Raw genomic sequence first — 20969 nt, forward strand, 5'->3', positions numbered from 1 at the left:
AAACTCCACCAAACTTTGTGTCATCTGCAAACTTAATAATCCACTCTTCCAGTTCCTCATCCAAGTCATTTATAAAAATCAAGGGTCCCAGTACAGATCCTCGCAGAACACCACTGGTCACTAAACTCCTGGAAGAATATACTCCATCTGCAACCACATTCTGCCTTATGGGTAAGCCAATTCATATCCACACAACCAAGTTTCCTTTGATCTCATGCTTCCTGATTTTCTGAATAGGCCTACCATTGGGAATATTATCAAGTGCCTTATTAAAATCCATATACAGGACATCAACTGCCCCACTTTTATCCATGTGCTTTGTCACATCCTCAAAGAATTCAATTAGCTTCTTGAGGATTAGCCTGCCTCTCACAAAGCTATGCTGACTAGCTCTAATCAGACTGTGCTTCTCCAAATGTTTATAAATCCTGTCTCTCAGTATCTTCTCCAATAATTTACCCACCACTGAAATAAGACTCTTTGTTAATGTAGACACGTTGCACTATATTCGCTTTATTTTACACTATCCTCACAAATGTCAAGGTTCCTCTCACTGATGAATATTGAAAGACCTCCCCATCATTTCTTACTCCAGGCACATTTCCCCTATTACCCCTACCCTCAGTCTAGTCATCCTCCTGTTCTTCACATATCTGTAAAACTCCTTGGGGCTTTCCTTAATCTTATTTGCCAAGACCTTCCTATTCCCCTTTCTAGCTCTCCCAAGTCCATTCTTCAGCTCTTTCCTGTCTACCTTATAACTCTCTACAGCCCTGTCTGATGCTTGATTCCTAAACCTCAAGCAACCTCCTTTCTTGACTGCATGTTCCACATCTCTTGTCAGGCAGGTTCCTTCACTCTATCATTCTTTCCTTGCCTCAACGGGATAAGGGACAAAACTAGCCAGAAACCCACGCAAGTGTTCTCTAAACAAATGCTCTCTCCATGTTTCTGTTGAGCATTTCCCTGAGTACATTCATTCCCAATTTGTTTGCAAGTTCATGCCTATTAGCATCGTAGTTCCCATGTCCCTCAACTAAATACTTTCCCATACCATCTGCTCCTATTCCTGTCCAAGGCTACTGTAAAAGTCAGGGAGTTATGGTCACCATCTGTGAAAAGCTCACCCACCAAGCAATCTGACACCTGACCAGGTTTGTTCCCTAGCACCAGGTCGAGTATGGCCTCTTCGCATATTGTCAGGAATCCTTGCTGAACACACCTGACAAATTCTGCGCCATCTAAACCTTTTGCAGTAAGGAGCTGTCAATCAATGCTGAGGGCCAGATCAGAGGCATTCAAGTAGGATGACCAAGAAAGTTTCAAGAGGTTGGGGTACAATCTCCGAAAAGTCATTCCACACACCAAGTGCCAATTACTGACTAAACTTGAATCAATGAAGGATGCTTGACAGCTGTGGCAGTTCTTGAATGCTATCACCATTTATAAAGTAAAATCACCTGAGACATCCAGAGTCTATGAAAACTATTCACCCCCCCCTTGGAAGTTTTCATGTTTTATTGTTTTACAACACCGAATCACAGTGAATTTAAATTTTTTTTTGACACATCAACAGAAAAAGACTGCTTTGTGTCGAAGTAAAAACAGATCTCTACAGAGTATTCTAAGTTAATTACAAATGTAAAATACAAAATAATTGATTGCACAAGTATTCATCCCCTTCAAGTCAATATTTAGGAGATGCACCTTTGGCAACAATTACAGCCTTGAGATAGGTCTCTATCAGCTTTGCACATCTGAACACTGCAATTGTCCCCATTCTTCTTTACAAAACTGCTCAAGTTCTGTCAGATTGCATGGGGATGGTGAGTGAACAGCCCTTTTTCAAGTCCAACCACAAATTCTATATTGGATTAAGGTCTGGACTCTGACTTGGCCACTCGAGGTTATTAACTTCATTGTTTTTAAGCCATTCTTGTGTAGCTTTGGCTTTATGCTTGGGGGTCATTGCTTTGCTAGAAAACAAATCTCCTCCCATGTTGCTGTTCTCGTGCAGACTGCATCAAGTTTTCCTCCAGGATTTCTCTGTATTTTGCTGCATTCATTTTAGCCTCCACCTTCACAAACCTTTCAGGGCTTGCTACAGTGATGCATCTAGGCAGCACAATGCAACCACCACTGTGCTTCATGGTATGGATGGTATGTTTTTGACAATGTGTGGTGTTTGGCTTATGCCAAATGTAGTGTTTAGGCTGATAGCCAAAAAGCTCAATTTTGGTTTCATCTGACCATAGAACCTTCTTCCAGTGACTTCAGAGTCTCCCACGTCTTCTGGCAAACTCTAGCCAAGATTTCATGAGTTTTTTTCCCACTCTCCCATAAATCTGTGATTGGTGAAGCACCCGGGTAACAGTTATACGCACATTCTCTCCCATCTCAGCCACTGAAGACTGCAACTCCACCAGAGTTATCTAAGGTCTCTTGGTAGCCCCCTCCCCCCCCCACTTCAGGCTCATCTTGAGGACAGCCCGCTCTAGGCAGATTTACAGCTGTGCAATACTCTTTCCATTTCTTGATGATTGACTTAACTGTACTCCAAGGGATACTCAGTGTCTTGGAAATTTTCTTGTATCCGTCTCCTGACTTGTGCTTTTCAATAACCTTCTCATGGAGTTGCTTGGAGTGTTCTTTTGTCTTCATGGTGTAGTTTTTGCCAGGATACTGACTCACCAGCAGTTGGACCTTCCAGATACAGGTGTATTTTTACTACAATCAATTGAAACACCTTGACTGCACACAGTGATCTCCATTTAACTAATTATGTGACTTCTAAAATGAATTGACTGCATCAGTGATGATTTGGTGTGTTATATTAAAATACTTATGCAATAATTATTTTGTGTTTCATATTTCTTTTTAACTTAGATTACTTTGTAGAGATCTGTTTTCACTTTGACACAAAAAAGTCTTTTTCTGTTGTTCAATGTCAAAAATGCTAAATTAAATCAACTGTGATTCAATGTTGCAAAACAATAAGATAGAAAACTTCCAAGGGGGTTTGAATACTTTTTATAGGCACTATAAAACATGGCTTTGTTTCCAGATGAGCTGCATGCTTTCCACGCTCGCTTTGACTGTCAAAACATGGAGGAAGCATCACAAACTCCCACGGCCCCCGTTGATCATGTGGGCATTCAATACTATAATCCCCTTAAAACTAATCAATACGCGTTAAGACTTTGCCCTCAATTCCTTCTTGTGAAATTGGATCCTCGATTTTCTCACTTGCAGATCCTAGTTGGTTCAGATTGACAACATCTCCTCCACGATCGCCATCAACACAGGTGCGCCACAAGGCTCTATTCATTTTATACTTCTTACTGTGGGGATAAGAACACCTCCAATGTCATATTCAAGTTTGCTGAATGTCGTAGGCCAAACCAAAGGTGGTGATGAATCATCATATAGGAGGGAGATAGAAAATCTTGCTGAGGGGTGTCACAACAACAACCTCTTACTCAATGTTAGCATGACTACGGTGCTGATTTTTGGCTTCAGAAGGAGGAAATAAGAGGTCTGTGAGCCAGTTCTCATCTGGGGATCAGAGGTGAAGAGGGTTAGCAACTTTAAATTCCTTGGTGTTATCATCTCAGCGGGGCTGTCCTGGGCCCAGTGCACAAGTGCTATTACGAAGGAAACACGACGGTACCTCTGCTTTTTCAGGAGTTTGCCAAGATTTGTCATGGCATCTAAAATTCTGACAAATTTCTGTTGATATATGGTAGGGAGCATATTGACTGACTGCCTCACAGCTTGGTATGGAAACACCAATGCCCTTGAATGTAAAATCCTACAAAAAGTATTTAATACGGCCTAGTCCATCACAAGTAAAATTCTCTCCACCATTGAGCACATCTACACAGAGTACTGTCGCATGAAAGCACCATCCACCATCAGGGACTACCACCAAGGCCATGCTCTCTTCTCACTGCTGACATCATGTAGAAATAACAGGAGCCCCCGGACTCCACCACCAGGTTCAGGAATAGTTATTATCCCTCAAATATCAAGCTCTTGAACCAAAGGATATTACTTCGTTGAACTTCACTTGCCCCATCATCAAGGTGCTCCCACAATGTATTGACCCTCTTTCAAGGACTCTTCATCTCATGATCTCAATATTTATTGCTTGTTTTTTTTTTATTATTATTTCTTCTTTCTTTTTGTAGTTGCACAGTTAATAGTCTTTTGCACACTGGTTGTTGGCTCTGTTGGTGTGGTGTTTCAATAATTCTATTATGGCTATTCGATTTATTGAGTATGCCTGCAAGAAAATGAAACTCAGGGTATATGGTGACCTATATGTAGTTTGATAACAACTTTATTATGGAAGTTGAAATCCAGACTGACTCAGTAGGCAATCCCCTTTTCTGCAGCTGTCATACAATTCCTGATCAGCAATGCTGCTCCTGCCTCTGTTATATCCCTCTCTGTTCCTTTTAAAACATCTCAAACCCAGAATTTCCAGAAGCCATTCTAGCCCAAGTGACAGCCAAGCTTCTGTCACGACATCATAGTTTTATGTTCTGATCCATGTCCTCGCTCCTGATATTTCTTGCATTGAAATAGACACATTTCAACCCATCCCAATGACTGCAATTTTCTATGTGAACTCTCCAAGTTTCCTCAATCTCTCTACATGCAGAGATATACCTACTGCCCCATCCCCTGATCTTTCACTCTGGTTCCTATTCTCCTGCCAAACTAGATTAAACTGTCCCCAACGCTCTAGCAAATCTGCCCACAAGGATATTGGCCCCCCTCAAGTTCAGGTGAAACCAATGCTTTTTGTGCATGTCATTCCTTCCCCAGAAAAGATCCCAAATCTGAAACCCTGTCCCCTGCACTACTTCCTCAGCACATTTTCATCTACCAAATGATCCTAATCTTCCCTTACTGGTGCACGGCACAGGCAGCAATCCAGAGATTACCACCCTGGAGGTCCTGTTTTTCAGCTTCCTACCCAGCTCCCTATATTCCTGTTTCAGGACTGCATCCCTTTTCCTAACTATATCATACCATGACTTCTGGCTGTTCCCTCTCCCCCTTTAGAACATGGTGGACTCGATCTGATACTTCCCTAACCCTGGTATCTGGGAAGAAACATACCACCTGGATGTCTCTTTCATATCCACAGAATCTGCTGTTTGGTCCCCTAACTATTGAATACCCTATTACTGCTGCACTCCTCTTCAAACACACAGAGCCAGACTTAGTGCCAGAGACCGGTTTGCTGCAGCTTTCTCCTGATAGATCGCTCTCCCCCCCCCCCCCCCCCCCCCAACAAAGCGGCATTCTTCTTATTGAGGGGAACAGCCAAAGGGGTAGTCTGCATTGCATACCTATTACATTCCCTTTCCTGATGGTCACCCAGCTACCTGCCTCCTGCTATTTAGGGGTGACTACCTCCCTGGAGTTCTTATCACCTTCTCATTCTCAGTATCAAGTTGAGATATTAACTATAAATCTCAACTTTGATTACAAAAACAACCATACACCTACAGACATCATGGAGATAGAGATGAACATTAATAAAGCAAATTGAGTGCAAATTTTAATTCCCTGGTGATTAAAGAAAATGTGAGTTAGTTAGGGAAAAGTTTAACACAAGTTCAGGAACACTGGCAGAGTGCGACTGAAATTATACTTTGAATATAACCATTAAAGTAAAAATCTCATGTGTAGAGTAAAATTATTTCTCATGTTTACTTCTTAATGACTGCACCTTTACAACACATGATGGGTTTTTAAAAAAACACTACAAAACGTTTTTTAGGTTATTTGCTAAAAATCCATTTGTACCAGATTTTATGATCCAAAAATGCAATATGCATTGATTTCTGAATTACTCTGTTATATTTAAAATGCTACAAGACATGTAGTCACACTACATACTTTGTGTGAAACTGAACTTGCAAAGTTTAAAGATGATAGATTTTTGAGAAGATTCCCCCTTGAAGCGCTTGATTTCATTGCAGAGCAGATTTTAAACCAGTACCTGAAAATACCCTTCCTTTGGAGTGCTGGCTTGCCTTGCTAGAGTCAAAGCTGTTTCATTCAGCTTTAATGAAGTGAAAAGGAAAATGTAATTAAATGATAACTTACAACATGCAATACTCCCATTACTTGTGCAGGACAAATAAGAAATGACATCTCTTATATAATCAATAACACTTGAAATTATAGAGATGTTGTAATCTAACAAAGTATGAATACTCCTAGCTTTTAACTAATCAATATGTTTTTGAAGTGTTATGTAACTCCTAAATATGACTTAAAAATGCTCTGCAAAATGATATTCAGAAGTAAGATTTATCTCTGTAATCATATTAGAATGTTCTACTAATAGCTATCATCAATGATAAGCAGCTGACATCAATGTCAATCACCTTGGTATTAACTGCCAATATTTAACAAATCAATTATTAAAATTATTCACTTCATCAGACCATCTATATGATTCAGAATTACCAGATGTCTGTTTCCCCGTTAACACTTTACAAACTACCAGTCCTGAATCTATCGAGAATTGACTTGCCGACCGGTACAGTAAAACATCATTAAACCACTGCACTTGGGAATTTGGTGGTATTGGGTTTCCTTCTAAAGTTGCTCCTTCCTCAAACACACACTCCTAATCTGATCCTCCTCACAATGTCTTCCCCCCTTCCAACTAAATCAGTTCCCCATTCTCCATATCCGTCTCTCTCCACTCACAATTTATAGCCTAACAAACTTTCTTTATTCGCCTCTCAATGAATATGCTAATTGTGTTCAAGAGTTGTTCTTGGACTTCCTATGTTATTACTCATTTAATTATGATTACAATGCAAAACTTTTCTGCGCAAGATTAAATTTTGGATCCATTTTTCAAGAAAAAAGCTTACACATGTTATAAATCTAGAATACTATTACATTCTACTTAAGTTATATGAAACCACCCCTATTTACATGCATAAAGTGATTAACAAATCATTTTTCTATTGTTAGATCAACACTATGCTGGATCTTTATTTTTTCCTTCATTTTCAACATATAAGCAAAACAAACAACATAGCATTAATAATATTTTTTACATCAATTGTGCTCCCAGTTATGCGCAATGATTTACTGCATGTAATTTGCCTGGAACAGTAGAAATTAAAAAGATACGATTTGTGATATTATATTTTAAAAAAGGAACAAATATTTAAAAATTACTTTCTTTAATAAAAAGAAAATAAATTGAATAGCTTTAATATTTAATGCATAAGCTAAAACTAATAATTTTTGCCATTGTAGTCTTGAAACAAAATTGATTTATTTTTTAAATACATTTCTAAAGAAGCCAGGAAGATTAAACAATGTGGTTTTCTTAGTTGAGCTCATTCCATGCTGGCCAATAATATAAGAGGATAGCAAAAGTTTTTTCAGATATACTATATAAAGTAAAAGGGAGGTTAGAGTCTCTGGAAAATCAAGCTGGAGAGGTAGTAATGAACGGACAAAGAAATGGTGACGAACTCAATGGGTATTTTTTGTCAGTCTGCACTGTGGAAGGCACCAGCAGTACAAAGTTCAAGGTAAATTTATTATCAAAGCCTGTATGCATTGTACAACCTTGAGATTTGCTTCCTTACAGGTAACCACAAAACAAAGAAACCCAAATAACCCATTAAAAAAACCTTCAAGCATCCAGTGTGCAGACAGTGAAAAAACAACAGATCATGTAAACAATAAAGTACGCAAATGACATTCAGAACAAGAGTGAGTCTAGTCTCAAAGCTAGGCATCACTAGAGCAAGCCATAGCCTCAGTACAGTGCAGAGCTGAATAAACATTGTGAAGCAGTGAACAGAACCGGCCCGACTCTCACCTCTGGGCCTGATAGCCTGCCTTATCAATCTGACCCAGTATTTAAATTGTCGAAACATCAGGTCGTTCCAGAAGTTAGAGAATGTCAGGCGGCAGAAGTGCGTGATGTAACTATTACTAAGTATATGGTGCTTGAGAAACTGAAAGGTCTGAAGGCAGATAGGGCAACTGGACCAGATGGACTACATCCCAGGATTCTGAAGGAGGCAGTTGAAGAGATTGAGGAGGTATTAGTAATGATCTTTCAAGATCAAGGTCTGGAGGACCGGAAAACTGCAAATGTCACTCCAGTTTTGAAGAAGGGAGAGAGGCAAAATATAGGAAATTATAGGCCAGTTAGCCTTACTTCAGTGATCAGGAAGAAATTGGAGTCCATTATAAAGGATGAGGTTTTGGGGTACTTCGGGGCACATGATAAACTAGGCCAAAGACAGAATGGTTTCCTTAAAGGGAAATCTTGCTTGACAAATCTGTCAGAATTCTTTGAGGAAGTAGTTGTTAGGATAGACAATCTTGTGAGATATTATAAACAGCCCTTTTTTTGCCTCTTTTTTTTAGTTTTTCTTTTTTTTTTTGCTTCTTTTTTTTCTTCCTTAGATATTAGATTAGTAGGTTAGTCAATTTTGCAAATATATATATATTTTTTCTTTTTTTATATTATATATTATGAAATATCTAGATTTACCTTGTTCATACATATACTGTATGGTTCATGTTTGGGGAAAACTTATTTATACTGTAATCATTGCTTATGTATTCTTTCATGTGTAATGGGAATTTGGATGTTTGTAATCCCTTTATTAATATATTAATTGTATTTTGTTCATAATATTATTAATACTAATAAAAAGATTGAAAAAGAAAGAAAGAAAGAAAGGATAGACAAATGAGAATCAGTGAATGTTGTTTACTCTTAAGTTTTAAGAATAAATTGGATAGATACATGGATGAGAGAGGACTGGAGGGTTATGGACTGGGTGCAGGTCAATGGGACTAGCGGAATAAAGCTTTGGCACAGACTAGAAGGGCTGAATGGCCTGTTTTCTGTGCTGTAGTGTTCTATAGTTCTATGGTTTACTTGGATTTTTGAAACCTTTGACAAGGTGCCACACACGAGGCTGCTTAACAAGGTAAGAGCCCACACTATTACAGGAAAGATATGAGCATGGATAGAAGATTGACTGACTGGCAGGAAGTAAAGATCAGAAAGGAAGGGGGCCTTTACTGGTTGGCTTCCGGTGACTCCGGTCCCGATCCCTTGACCTTTTCTATCTGGCCCAGCGCTTAAAACGACCTGAGGTTTGACTCATTTTAGCGCTAGTCCAGATTGAAAGGGTCAGGACCAGAGATGAAGGACGAGCCAGTGTTCAGCTTGCTGCTTTGCAAGGTTTATACTTCTCTATGCTGAACTGTGGTCTGCAACTAACAGGCTCCTGGATCAGCTGTGACTGGCTTCATGGTTTTTGACTCAATTTATGAACTTTTGTTCTGAACGTTACTCGCTTACTTTGCTGCTCTTTGGCGATTGATGATCTTGTTTTGATGGGTTCTGCTGGGTTTCTCTGTTTTATGGCTGCCTGTCAGGAAACAAATCTCAAGGCTGTATATAGTATACATATCCTGATAATAAATGTACTTTGAACTTTTGACTAGTGTTTTTGAACTTTAAAACTTTTGACTATAAACTTTAAACTTGTTCCATAAGGGACAGTGTTGGGACCACTTCTTTTCACGTTATATATCAATGATATGGAGGACAGAATGGATGACAGAATTGGTGGCCAGGCTTGCAGATGAAATAAAGATAGGTGGAGGGATAGGTAATGTTGAGGAAACAGGGAGTCTACAAAAGGACTTGGATAGATTAAGAGAATGGGCAAAAAACTGGTAGATGGAATACAGTGCAGGGAAGTGCATGAACATGCACTTTGCTTCCTATTTTCTAAACAGGGAGCAAATTAAAAAATCAGAGGTGCAAGGGTTATTTGGGAGTCTGACTGCATGATTCCTTAAAGTTAACTTGCAGGTTGAGTCAGTAGTGAAGAAGGCAAATGCCATGTTAGCATTCATTTAGAGAGGGGTAGAATATAAAAGCTAGTTGCAATGCTGAAACTTTATAAGGCATTGGTCAAGGCTTTATGATTTGGACCAATCAGATCATAATTACGACACATGGGATATGGTGAGCAGTTTTGGGCTCCTTATCTAATAAAGGATGTGCCTGCATTGGGGAGAGTCAAGAGTATGTTCATGAAAATGATCCCCGGAATGAAAGGGTCAACATAGGAGGCGTGCTTGTTGGCTCTGGGCCTCTACTCGCTGGAGCTTAAAAGAATGATGGGGGAAAATCTCATTGAAACCTATCAAATATTGAAAGACCTGGATAGAGTGAATGTAGAAATTCTTTTTTTCCTACAGTAGGGGAGTCTCAAACCAGAGTGCGCAGCCTCAGTACACAAGGACAGCTCTTGAACAGAGCTGAGGTGGAATTTCTTTAGCCAGAGAGTGGAAAATCTGTGGAATCTGGGGGGGCTAAGTCACTGGGTATATTGAAAGCAGAGGTTGATATGTTCTTGATTAATAAGAATGTTAAAGGTTATGGGGAGAAGCATGAGAATGGAGTTGAGGGGAATGATAAACTAGGTATAATAGAATGTGGAAGACTTGATTGGCTGAATAGTCTAATTCTGCTCTTATCTCTTATGGCTTTATAGTCTATTCTAAAAAATCCAATCCCAAATTTATGGACACATTCCCAAAACCCAGTCCTAATTATATTTACATTTACAACCTGAATTTTGAGATAATGAATATAGTTCAACTTTCAGTGTCTATGTTTGGATATTTCATTGTTGACTTTCTTCTTTATACATGCTGCATGGTACAAATCTTCTCATTATCTCAGCATTGATTGTTAGTCTTTACAATAGCCTTACCATTTCCTGCACTTTAAAAGTCACTCTTGGTCCTGACCCCGGTATTGGTTGCTCTGGAGTTTGGACTTCACCAGCATCTTCCACCTCACTAACTCTGGAACAGAAAGAAAAAGATGTGAACACAAGATACATGAGAAATTGCCTGGAGTATATACTGGCATTTTGCTTAGTGGTCACAATGCACTACTAGGAAGGAAAACACTAAGGAAAAAAGGGAACATATAACTATGGAGTTGCATTACCAAGAATGCTACTGCATTGAACTTCTTTGCTCTTCTTTCTCTATGACTGATAGTCTTTAAACTTGTTACAATACAGAAATCTCTGGGCTAGTAAAAGTTAGCAGCCAAGCAAAGAGGGTGAAACATCTTAAAAGAAGTAATGAAAGTAACAACACGCGGCGCATGTGGAAGGGCATCCAGGACGTCACCAATTACAGGACAACATCACCTGACTGTGCAGGTGATGCCTCCCTCCCAGATGCGCAGAATAACTTCTACGCCCGGTTTGAGGCGGAAAGTGATGTGGTGGCGAGGAAGTCCACCCCTCCTACAAATGACCAGGTGCTGTGTCTCACCGTGGCCGACGTGAGAAGAACCCTGTGCAGGGTCAACCCACGGAAGGCTGCTGGACCAGACAACATCCCCGGTAGAGTGCTCAGAGGATGTGCAGACCAGCTCGCAGATGTTCTCACTGACATCCTCAACATCTCCCTGAGCAGCACCACCATTCCAACGTGCTTCAAGGCCGCCACCATCGTCCCCATGCCGAAGAAGTCTTCAGTGTCCTGCCTAAGTGACTACCGTCCCGTTGCACTTACATCCATCATCATGAAGTGTTTCGAGAGGCTCGTCATGAGGCATATCAAGACCCTGCTGCCCTCCTCACTGGACCCCCTGCAGTTTGTGTACCATCCTAACCGCTCAACAGATGACGCCATTGTCATTACCCTCCACCTGGCCCTAACCACCTGGACAAAAAAGACACATACGTTCCGATGCTGTTCATAGACTTCAGTTCAGCATTCAACACAATCATCCCTCAGAAACCGATCGGAAAGCTGAGCCTACTGGGCCTGAACATCTCCCTCTGCAACTGGGAGACCTCAGTCAGTCCAGATTGGGAGCAACATCTCCAACACCATCACACTGAGTACAGGGGCTCCCCAGGGCTGCGTGCTCAGTCCACTGCTGTTCACTCTGCTGAACCACAATTGTGCTGCAACACACAGCTCGAACCATATCAACACACACAAAATGCTGGTGGAACATAGCAGGCCAGGCAGCATCTATAGGGAGAAGCACTGTCGACGTTTTGGGCCGAGACCCTTCGTCAGGACTAACTGAAAGGAAAGATAGTAAGAGATTTGAAAGTAGGAGGGGGAGGGGGAAATGTGAAATGATAGGAGAAGACCGGAGGAGGTGGGATGAAGCTAAGAGCTGGAAAGGTGATTGGCAAAAGTGATACAGAGCTGGAGAAGGGAAAGGATCATGGGACGGGAGGCCTAGGGAGAAAGAAAGGGGGAGGGGAGCACCAGAAGGAGATGGAGAACAGGCAGAGTGATGGGCAAAGGGGGGAAAAAAACAAACAACTGAATATGTCAGGGATGGGGTAAGATGGGGAGGAGGGGCATTAACGGAAGTTAGAGAAGTCAATGTTCATGCCATCAGGTTGGTGGCTACCCAGCCGGTAGATAAGATGTTGTTCCTCCAACCTGAGTGTGGCTTCACCTTGACAGTAGAGGAGGCCATGGATAGACATCAAGTTTGCCAATGACACGACCATGGTGGGTCTCATCAGCAAGAATGACGAGTCAGCTTACAGAGAGGAGGTGCAGTGGCTAACGGACTGGTGCAGAGCCAACAACTTGTCTCTTAATGTAAACAAAAGAGATGGTTGTTGACTTCAGGAGGGCACGGAGTGACCACTCCCCGCTGAACATCAACGGCTCCTCGGTAGAGATCGTAAAGAACACAAAATTTCTTGGTGTTCACCTGACGGAGAATCTCACCTGGTCCCTGTATCCAGAGATACCGGCCACGTGACAGATGCACTGCCACCTGGCTGGTCGGAGGACACACCACATGCCAATCAACATTTGGTCCCTCCCAACTAATCAATGCACACCTAAATTATTGGTCACCTTAATTGGATTAACTCGCCCAGCCCCATGCTTTAAAAGGTGAGACTTGCCCTTGGCTAACTCTCTCTTACAGACCACCACACTGGAGTTAAGTGCATTGATTTATGCTTGGGAAGGTCTATTGTTTGCCCTGGAAAGGGAGCCGCAGCTAGCCAAGGTCAAGGGGGATAGCTGTTATAGTGCTTTTCCCTTGTTCTTTGTTTGTGTAACCGTACCCTGTTCCCACACCACTTCCTAGTTGCTTGTGTTGACCCGACTTCCCCTTGTAAATAAATTCCTTATTATTAAAACTGTGTGTGTCCAGGCCTCTACTGTTGAGACTCAAAGAACCAGTTATTTTCCATCATAACAGTCCCTCAACACCAGCTCCATAGCAAAGAAAGCCCAGCAGCGTCTCTACTTTCTGTGAAGGCTGAGGAAAGTCCATCTCCCATCCCACCCCCCCCCCCCCCATCCCCATCACATTCTACAGGGGTTGTATTGAGAGCATTCTGAGCAGCTGCATCACTGCCTGGTTCAGAAAATGCACCATCTTGGATCGCAAGACCCTGCAGCGGATAGTGAGGTCAGCTGAGAAGATCATCAGGGTCTCTCTTCCCGCCATCACGGAAATTTACACTACACGCTGCATCCGCAAAGGAAACAGCATTATGAAGGACCCCATGCATCCCTCATACAATCTCTTCTCCCTCCTGCCGTCTGGGAAAAGGCAACAAAGCATTCGGGCTCTCACGATCAGACTATGTAACAGTTTCTTCCCCCAAGCTATCAGACTCCTCAATACCCAGAGCCTGGACTGACACCTTGCCCTATTGTCCTGTTTATTATTTATTGTAATGCCTGCACTGTTTTGTGCACTTTACGCAGTCCTGTGTAGGTCTGTAGTCTAGTGTAGCTTTCTCTGTTTTTTTAAATGTAGTTCAGTCTATAGTTTTTGTACTGTGTCATGTAACACCATGGTCCTGAAAAACGTTTCATTTTTACTATGTACTGCACCAGCAGTAAATGACAATAAAAGTGACGACTTGAAATGTAGGGTCTGGAAAGTCTGTCAACAAATGGAGGTGTTGTTAGCCTTAGGCAATGACCATGACTAATAAGTACTGGCCAAACAACAGCACCAAGACCATACCAGCACCAAGCAGCCCTGCAGCTCAACCCTGCCCATCCAAAACTAGCCTTCAGAGGCACATCACTACATCAAACTATGTGAGTGTCAGCGAAGAACAGGAATTTGTGCCGGGCTTCCAACACAACAACTGCAAATGCAGAAGCTCGCTGCAAAGTCCCAACACAGCATTGCTCAGAAAGCATTTTGGGCATATTGGAGTATAACAGTTGCATTGTTTGCTGTGTAACCAAAATTATGTAGTCGGCTTTGATGTAGATTATGTAGTCTGAGTTTGCTATTTGCTATGCATGTATCCAATTTAGTAGGAGAATGAAATCTTAAGAATGTAGAAGACAATGGTGTGTTAATGAGAGGTAGCTAAGAGATGTAGATTAGAACACGATTAAGTCAATAGGTAGAAACAATAGTGGCAGATGTACTTGTGATACGCAACTATACACCGATTGGATATGCTAATACCACTAAACCAGGAGATTGCTATAAAAAATGCTATGTACAAGGATCGGTGGGCAATCAGCGACTAGCTCAATGATTGTCTCAGCTTTGATTTGCAAATTAAAGTTTAATACTTCTTGAAGAATCTTCTGCATCTCCTGGTCATTTGTGGGGCACGAGAAACCACGACAGGCACAGGCATTTTTAAAAAAAGAGTACAATGGGAACATTCATGATAGTGTTTGGACAGAGAACCAACAATGATCTATGGAATATTTTAAAGAGAGAATATTTCAGACTGAAGCTGCTTATGGATAAGCATTAAGAATCTGAGATGGATTACTTTGAAATACAGAACAATATTTGCACATCCTAATAGCAGACTCTGTGGCTGAATGGCCTAATTCTGCTCCTATGTCTTATGGTCTTATATTAAAATGAGTCCTTTATTTTAAATTTTAATAGTCATGAGTTATCTAATGAAGTTTGATTGATTTTTCAAACCAAGTTTTACATTTATTGATCAAACAATTGGTATATTTCTCAGTCAGTTACTATGTTGCCCAATATCTCATTTGAGGCTTTTGATAAGTCTATTAGCTCATCCACAGACTTCACTTGATATATATGTGTACATAGACCTTAATTGTTCTTTTCTCTCCTTTTAGGCAGATCGTAAATTTGAAGCAGTTATTTGTATGGAGCACATACATTATAAATGACAGCCATGTGGTAACTGAAGTCTGGCTGTAATTCTCAGCATCAGTGAGCTGATAAATGATTAGTTCAACTTGTTTGTTGAAACTGCTTTACAGCGTTAACTATAGTTGGTTATGCCCAACTGATGCAACCTTTCCAAAACAGGAGATTAGATCTATCCCAAAACCTTGAAGGACCAGTAGCACCGTCATTCAAATGAGATGTTGAAGAAATACCCAGCCTGGCTTTTCTACTTGTTTACGCAAGCATAAACAACTAAAGGCATTTCCTATGCTGTTGTTCATTGTGTCATCACACGTGGATGACACATTTGCATCCTGCTTATCTCACTCACAGTGGCATTTTCACCTTAAAGACAAGTTCTAAGATGTGATCTAATATAACCCCATAAGACATGGGAGCAGAATTAGGGCATTCAGCCCAATGAGTCCGTTCCACCTTTCATCTCGGCTGATCCTGGATCCCATTCAAGACCATACATCTGCCCTCTCACCATAACTCTTGATGCCCCAACCAATCAGAAATCTATCAATTTCCACACTGAATATACCTACGGACTTGGCCTCCACCGCAGTCTGTGGGAGAGCATTCTACAAATTCACCACTCTTCAGCTTAAAAAAATTCCTCCTTAATTCTGTTCTAAAAGGTTGTCCCTCAATTTTGTGGTTGTGCCCTCTAGTTTTGGATAGCCCCACTAGAGGAAACATACTGTCCACATCCACCTTATCCAGTCCTTTCAAAATTCAGCAGGTTTTAATGAGAATCCCCATGCATTCTTCTAAATTCCAGTGAGTACAGGTCCAAAGCTGTGTTAACCCCTTCACTCACGGGATCATCCTCGTGAACCTCCTCTGGACTCTCTCCAATGACAATACATCCTTTTTGAGCTGAGGGATCCAAAACTGTTGACAATACTCCAAGTACAGCCTGACTAGTGTCTTATAAAGTTTCAGCATTATTTCCTTGTTTTTATATTCTATTCCCCTTGAAATAAATGCTAACATTGCATTTGCCTTCTTTAACAAAGACTCAACCTGTGAATTAACCTTCTGGAAGTTTTGCACAAGGTCTCCTAAGTCCCTTTGCAACTCTGATGTTTGAATTTTCTCTCCATTTAGATAATAGTCTGCACTATTGTTCCTTTTACCAGATGTATTATCATACACTTCCCTACACTGTATTCTATCTGCCACTTTTTTGCCCACTCGTCCATTTTGTCTAGGTCCTGCTGCAATCGCATTGCTTCCTCAGCACTATCTATGCTTCTACCTATGTTCATATCATCTGCAAACTTTGCCACAAAGCCATCAATTCCACTATCTAAATCACTGACAAACAATGTGAAAAGTAGCAGTCCCAATATTGACCCCTGAGGAACACCACTAGTCACTGGCAGCCAAACAGAAAAGGCCACCTTTATTCCCACTCACTGCCTCCTGCCTGTCAGCCATTCCTCTATCCATGTCAGTATCCTTCCTGTAATGTTATGGGATTTTATCTTGTTAAGCAGTTTCATGTGAGGCACTTTATCAAATGCCTTCTGAAAATCAAAGTAAATGACATCCACTGCCTCTCCTTTGTCCACCCTGCCTGTTACTTCCTTGCAGAAATCTAACAGATTTGTCAGGCAAGATTTCCCTTTACAGAAACCATGCTGACTTTTACTTAATTTATCATTAATCTCCAAGTACATCAAAACTCACGTACAACAAGCTAGAGGAAAAACTTGTCCTTAATAATGGACTCCAGCACTTTTCCAACCACTGAGGTTAGGCTAACTAGCCTATAATTTCCTCACTTTTGTCTTCCTCCCTTCTTAAAGAGTGGAGGGACATATTCAATTTTCCAGGACCATGCCAGAATCAAGTGATTCTTGAAAGATCGTGACCAATGCATCCATTATCTCTTAAGCAACATCTCTCAGGACTCTGGGATGTAGTCCATCTGGTCCAGGTGACTTATCTACCTTCAGACCTTTCAGTTTGCCTAGCACATTCTCCTTTGTAATAACAATGGCACTCACCCCTGCTCCCTGACACTCACAGACTTCTGGCACATTGTTAGTGTCTTCCACAGTAAAGACTGAAGCAAAGTACTTAGTAAGTTTATCTGGCATTTCCTTGGCCCCCATGACTATCTCACCAGCATCATTTTCCAGCGGTCCAATATCAACTCTCACCTCCCTTTTACTCTTTATATACGGTAACTGAAAAATCTTTTAGTATTCTGCTTTATATTACTGGCTAGCTTACCCTAATATTTCTTCTCTTCCCTTCTTATGGCATTTTTAGTTGCCTTTTGTTGGATTTTAAAAGCATCCCAGTCATCCAACTTCCCACTCACTTTTGTTACCTTATATGCCCCTTCCTTGGCTTTTATGCAGTCCTTAACTTCCCTTGTCAGCCATGGTTGCCTAGCCCTGCCATTTGAGAACTTGTTCCGTGGGATATATCTATCCTCCGCCTTGTGAACTATTCCCAAAAACTTCAGCCACTCTGTTCTGCCATCATCCCTGCCAGCTTCCCCCTCCAGTCCACCTGGGCAACTTCCTCTCTCGTGCCTCTGTAATTCCCTTTATTCCATTACAATACTGATACACATGACTTGTACTTCTACCTCTCAAATTGCAGTATGAATTCAATCATATTATGATCACTGGCTTCTAAAGGTTCCTTTATGTTAAACTCCCTAATAAGATCTGGGTTATTACAAACACCCAATCTAGAATGCCTTTCCCCAAGTAGGCTCAAGCACAAGCTGCTCTAAAAAGCCATCTTATAGGCATTGAACAAACTTCCCCTCTTGCGATCCGACACCAACCTGATTTACCCAATTCCCTTGCATATTAATGTCAATTGTGACATTACCCTTATTACATGCCTTTTCCAGTTCCCTTTGCAATCTCAACTCCACATTTTGCCTATTTGGAGGTCTATACATGATTCCCATGAGGGTTTTTTTTACCCTTGCAGTTTCTTATCTCTACCCACAAAGATTCAAGTCAAGTCAAGTCACTTTTTATTGTAATTTCAACCATAACTGCTGGTATAGTACATAGTAAAAACGAGACAACATTTTTCAGGAGCATGGTGCTACATGACACATTACAAAAACTACACTGAACTACTTAAAAACAACACAGAAAAAGCTACACTAGACTACAGACCTACCCAGGACTGCATAAAGTGCATAAAACAGTGCAGGTATTACAATAAATAATAAACAAGACAATAGGCACAGTGGAGGGCAGTAAGTTGGTGTCAGTCCAGTCTCTGGGTTTTGAGGAGTCTGATGGCTTGGGGGAAGAAACTGTTACATAGTCTGGTCGTGAGAACCCGAATTCTTCGATGCCTTTTCCCAGATGGCAGGAGGGAGAAGAGTTTGTATGAGGGGTGCTTGGGGTCCTACATAATGCTGTTTGCTTTGCAGATGCAGCATGTAGTGTAAATGCCTGTAATGGTGGGAAGAGAGACCCCGATGATCTTCTCAGTTGACCTCACCATCCGCTTCACGGTCTTGCGATCCGAGATGGTGCAATTTCCAAACCAGGCAGTGATGCAGCTGCTCAGGATGTTCTCAATACAACCTCTGTAGAATGTGATGAGAATGGGGGAGGGTGGGAAATGGACTTTCCTCAACCTTTGCAGAAAGTAGAGACGCTGCTAGGCTTTCTTTGCTATGGAGCTGGTGTTGAGGGACGAGGTGAGATTCTCTGTCAGGTGAACACCAAGAAATTTGGTGCTCTTTGCGATCTCTACCGAGAAGCCGTTGATGTTCAGCGGAGAGTGGTCACTCCGTGCCCTCCTGAAGTCAACAGCCATCTCTTTTGTTCACATTCAGAGACAGGTTGTTGGCTCTGCACCAGTCTGTTAGCCGTTGCACCTCCTCTCTGTATGCTGACTCGTTGTTCTCTGACCCTATGTCACCTATTTCTGAAGATGTAATTCCATCTCTTACCCACAGATACACCACCATCTATGCCTTCCTGCTTGTCCTTTTGATACAAAGTATAGCCTTTGATGTCAAACTCCCAAATATGACCTGCTTTCAGACACGACTCAGTGACGTCCACAACGTCAAACCAACTGTAATTGCATGAGTTCATCCACCTTATTCTGAATGCTACGCGCATTTAAATACAACACCTTCAGTCCTGCATTCTTTGCTCTTAAGAATTGTTCCTCTGTGGTATAACTTAACTCTTTGCTCTGTCTGCAGTTGTATCCAATCATTGGCTTGTCTTTCCTTACATTCATGACATATTAAATCATCTACGCGCTACGATGCTGGTTCCCACCCCTTTGCCAGATACTAAATGTAAGTCTTAAGTGTCATACATAACAAAAAACAACATTTTGAGCAGAAAAGGTGTATTTCACCTGGTCCTTTCTGGTCTTCTCATTGGTGGTCTTCCAGAGGCTGAGATACTTTTCGATCTGTTGTAGCTGGGCTTGTAACCTAGACCCCATTTATCTTTAAGGGACGCCGCCTATAGAAAACAAATTCTCTTAATATTTGAAGTTACATTGAAATAAAAACAAAATCAGATCAAATATTATCCCAAGCACTTTATGGACAACTTTTGCTGAATATGACCGTATATTTTAAGCTACCTCTCCCTAAGACAAACATATTCACTTCTCTTTAATGTTACCTCCATTGTTCTTGTTATAATGAAATTTTGCAGACTAACCTAAACATTATTTGTTAGTCACATGGATTAAATAGAAACCCAGGAATAACCTTTATTTATTGAACTTATTGCATGGAAAACCATCACTGCACAATTTTTTCTGTGGTTCAAGCCCAAGTATGGATGTAGCTTTTGCTATTAATTTCCAATACCTTAAAAATCTCATTACTTGAACCCCAGTTTGGCTTTCTTCTATTTTAGATAAATGATGCAGCCTTAAATGATATTATTTATGTGTATCTTGATAAAATTAATACACCTATGGTAAAAATTTAACATTCCCTATTGTTCTCTATTATTGCCCCAAAGTCCACTCCAATCTTATCCGACTCTCTTCCACAGATGCAACCTATATTTTATTTCAAATACATTCCCATAATCACTGAATGCAAATGTTTTCTCTCCTCAAATGCTTCCATTCTAAACTCTGTATGGACATGCAAGACCACAGATGCAGGAATCTGGAGGAGGTCAAAAGGTCAGGCAGCAGCCAAGGATGACAATGGTCAGTCACCATTTCAGGTCGAAACACTTCATCTGGATTCAAGATCCTTCTCAATCCAAGGCTCTTCTCATTGCAGATGAAGGGTCTTCACTTCCATTTTAAGATGGCATTACTGAAGTTGGGCTTGCTTCTGGTTTAAGATGGCGAGACTGAAATTGGGCTATACTAAAGTTCAGTGGTTCGTAAAGCAAGAATAATGACTAAATACCTTATTAGTAACACTTCCTCTGTGACAAATTGTGGTAAACAATCACCGCAAGCAATGAAGAAGAGAAGGTGACTCGATCGAGGGTGGAACTGGGCGGGTGTGATCCAAAGTCTGAGCATGGCATGTTCATGGAGAAGTGGTCAGAATGAGGTCAAGGCACAGCTGAGATGGAGACGGAGTCAGAGATGGAGTTGGAATGAGTGAATTGGAGGGAAGCTTCGTAGCCTGCCCACTCAAAACGGGAGCAAAGTTGGGTTGATTTAAGCACCATGCCAATTTCGAAAGGTCGAGTATGGCCTCAGCCTGGGCAGCAGGACACAC

At 41.2% G+C, this 20969-nt stretch overlaps 1 protein-coding gene across 6 annotated transcripts in view; it reads right to left on the bottom strand.

The window, feature by feature from the left end:
* kiaa1109 (KIAA1109 ortholog) overlaps positions 1–20969 on the bottom strand; it is a 447188-nt gene that overhangs the window by 66435 nt on the left and 359784 nt on the right. For 4 of the 6 annotated variants that reach the window (XM_073042844.1, XM_073042847.1, XM_073042845.1 and 1 more), the window contains 3 exons: positions 19622–19731; positions 10812–10905; positions 6020–6082 (listed from right to left, as the gene is read on the bottom strand). In XM_073042844.1, coding sequence (XP_072898945.1) covers positions 6020–6082; positions 10812–10905; positions 19622–19731 — 267 coding nt within the window. The remainder of the gene's footprint in view (positions 1–6019; positions 6083–10811; positions 10906–19621; positions 19732–20969) is intronic. The other 2 variants (XM_073042848.1, XM_073042846.1) reach the window with 1 other exon arrangement.

This window comes from Hemitrygon akajei, chromosome 4 (genome assembly GCF_048418815.1).
Source record: "Hemitrygon akajei chromosome 4, sHemAka1.3, whole genome shotgun sequence".
Lineage (NCBI taxonomy): Eukaryota > Metazoa > Chordata > Chondrichthyes > Myliobatiformes > Dasyatidae > Hemitrygon > Hemitrygon akajei.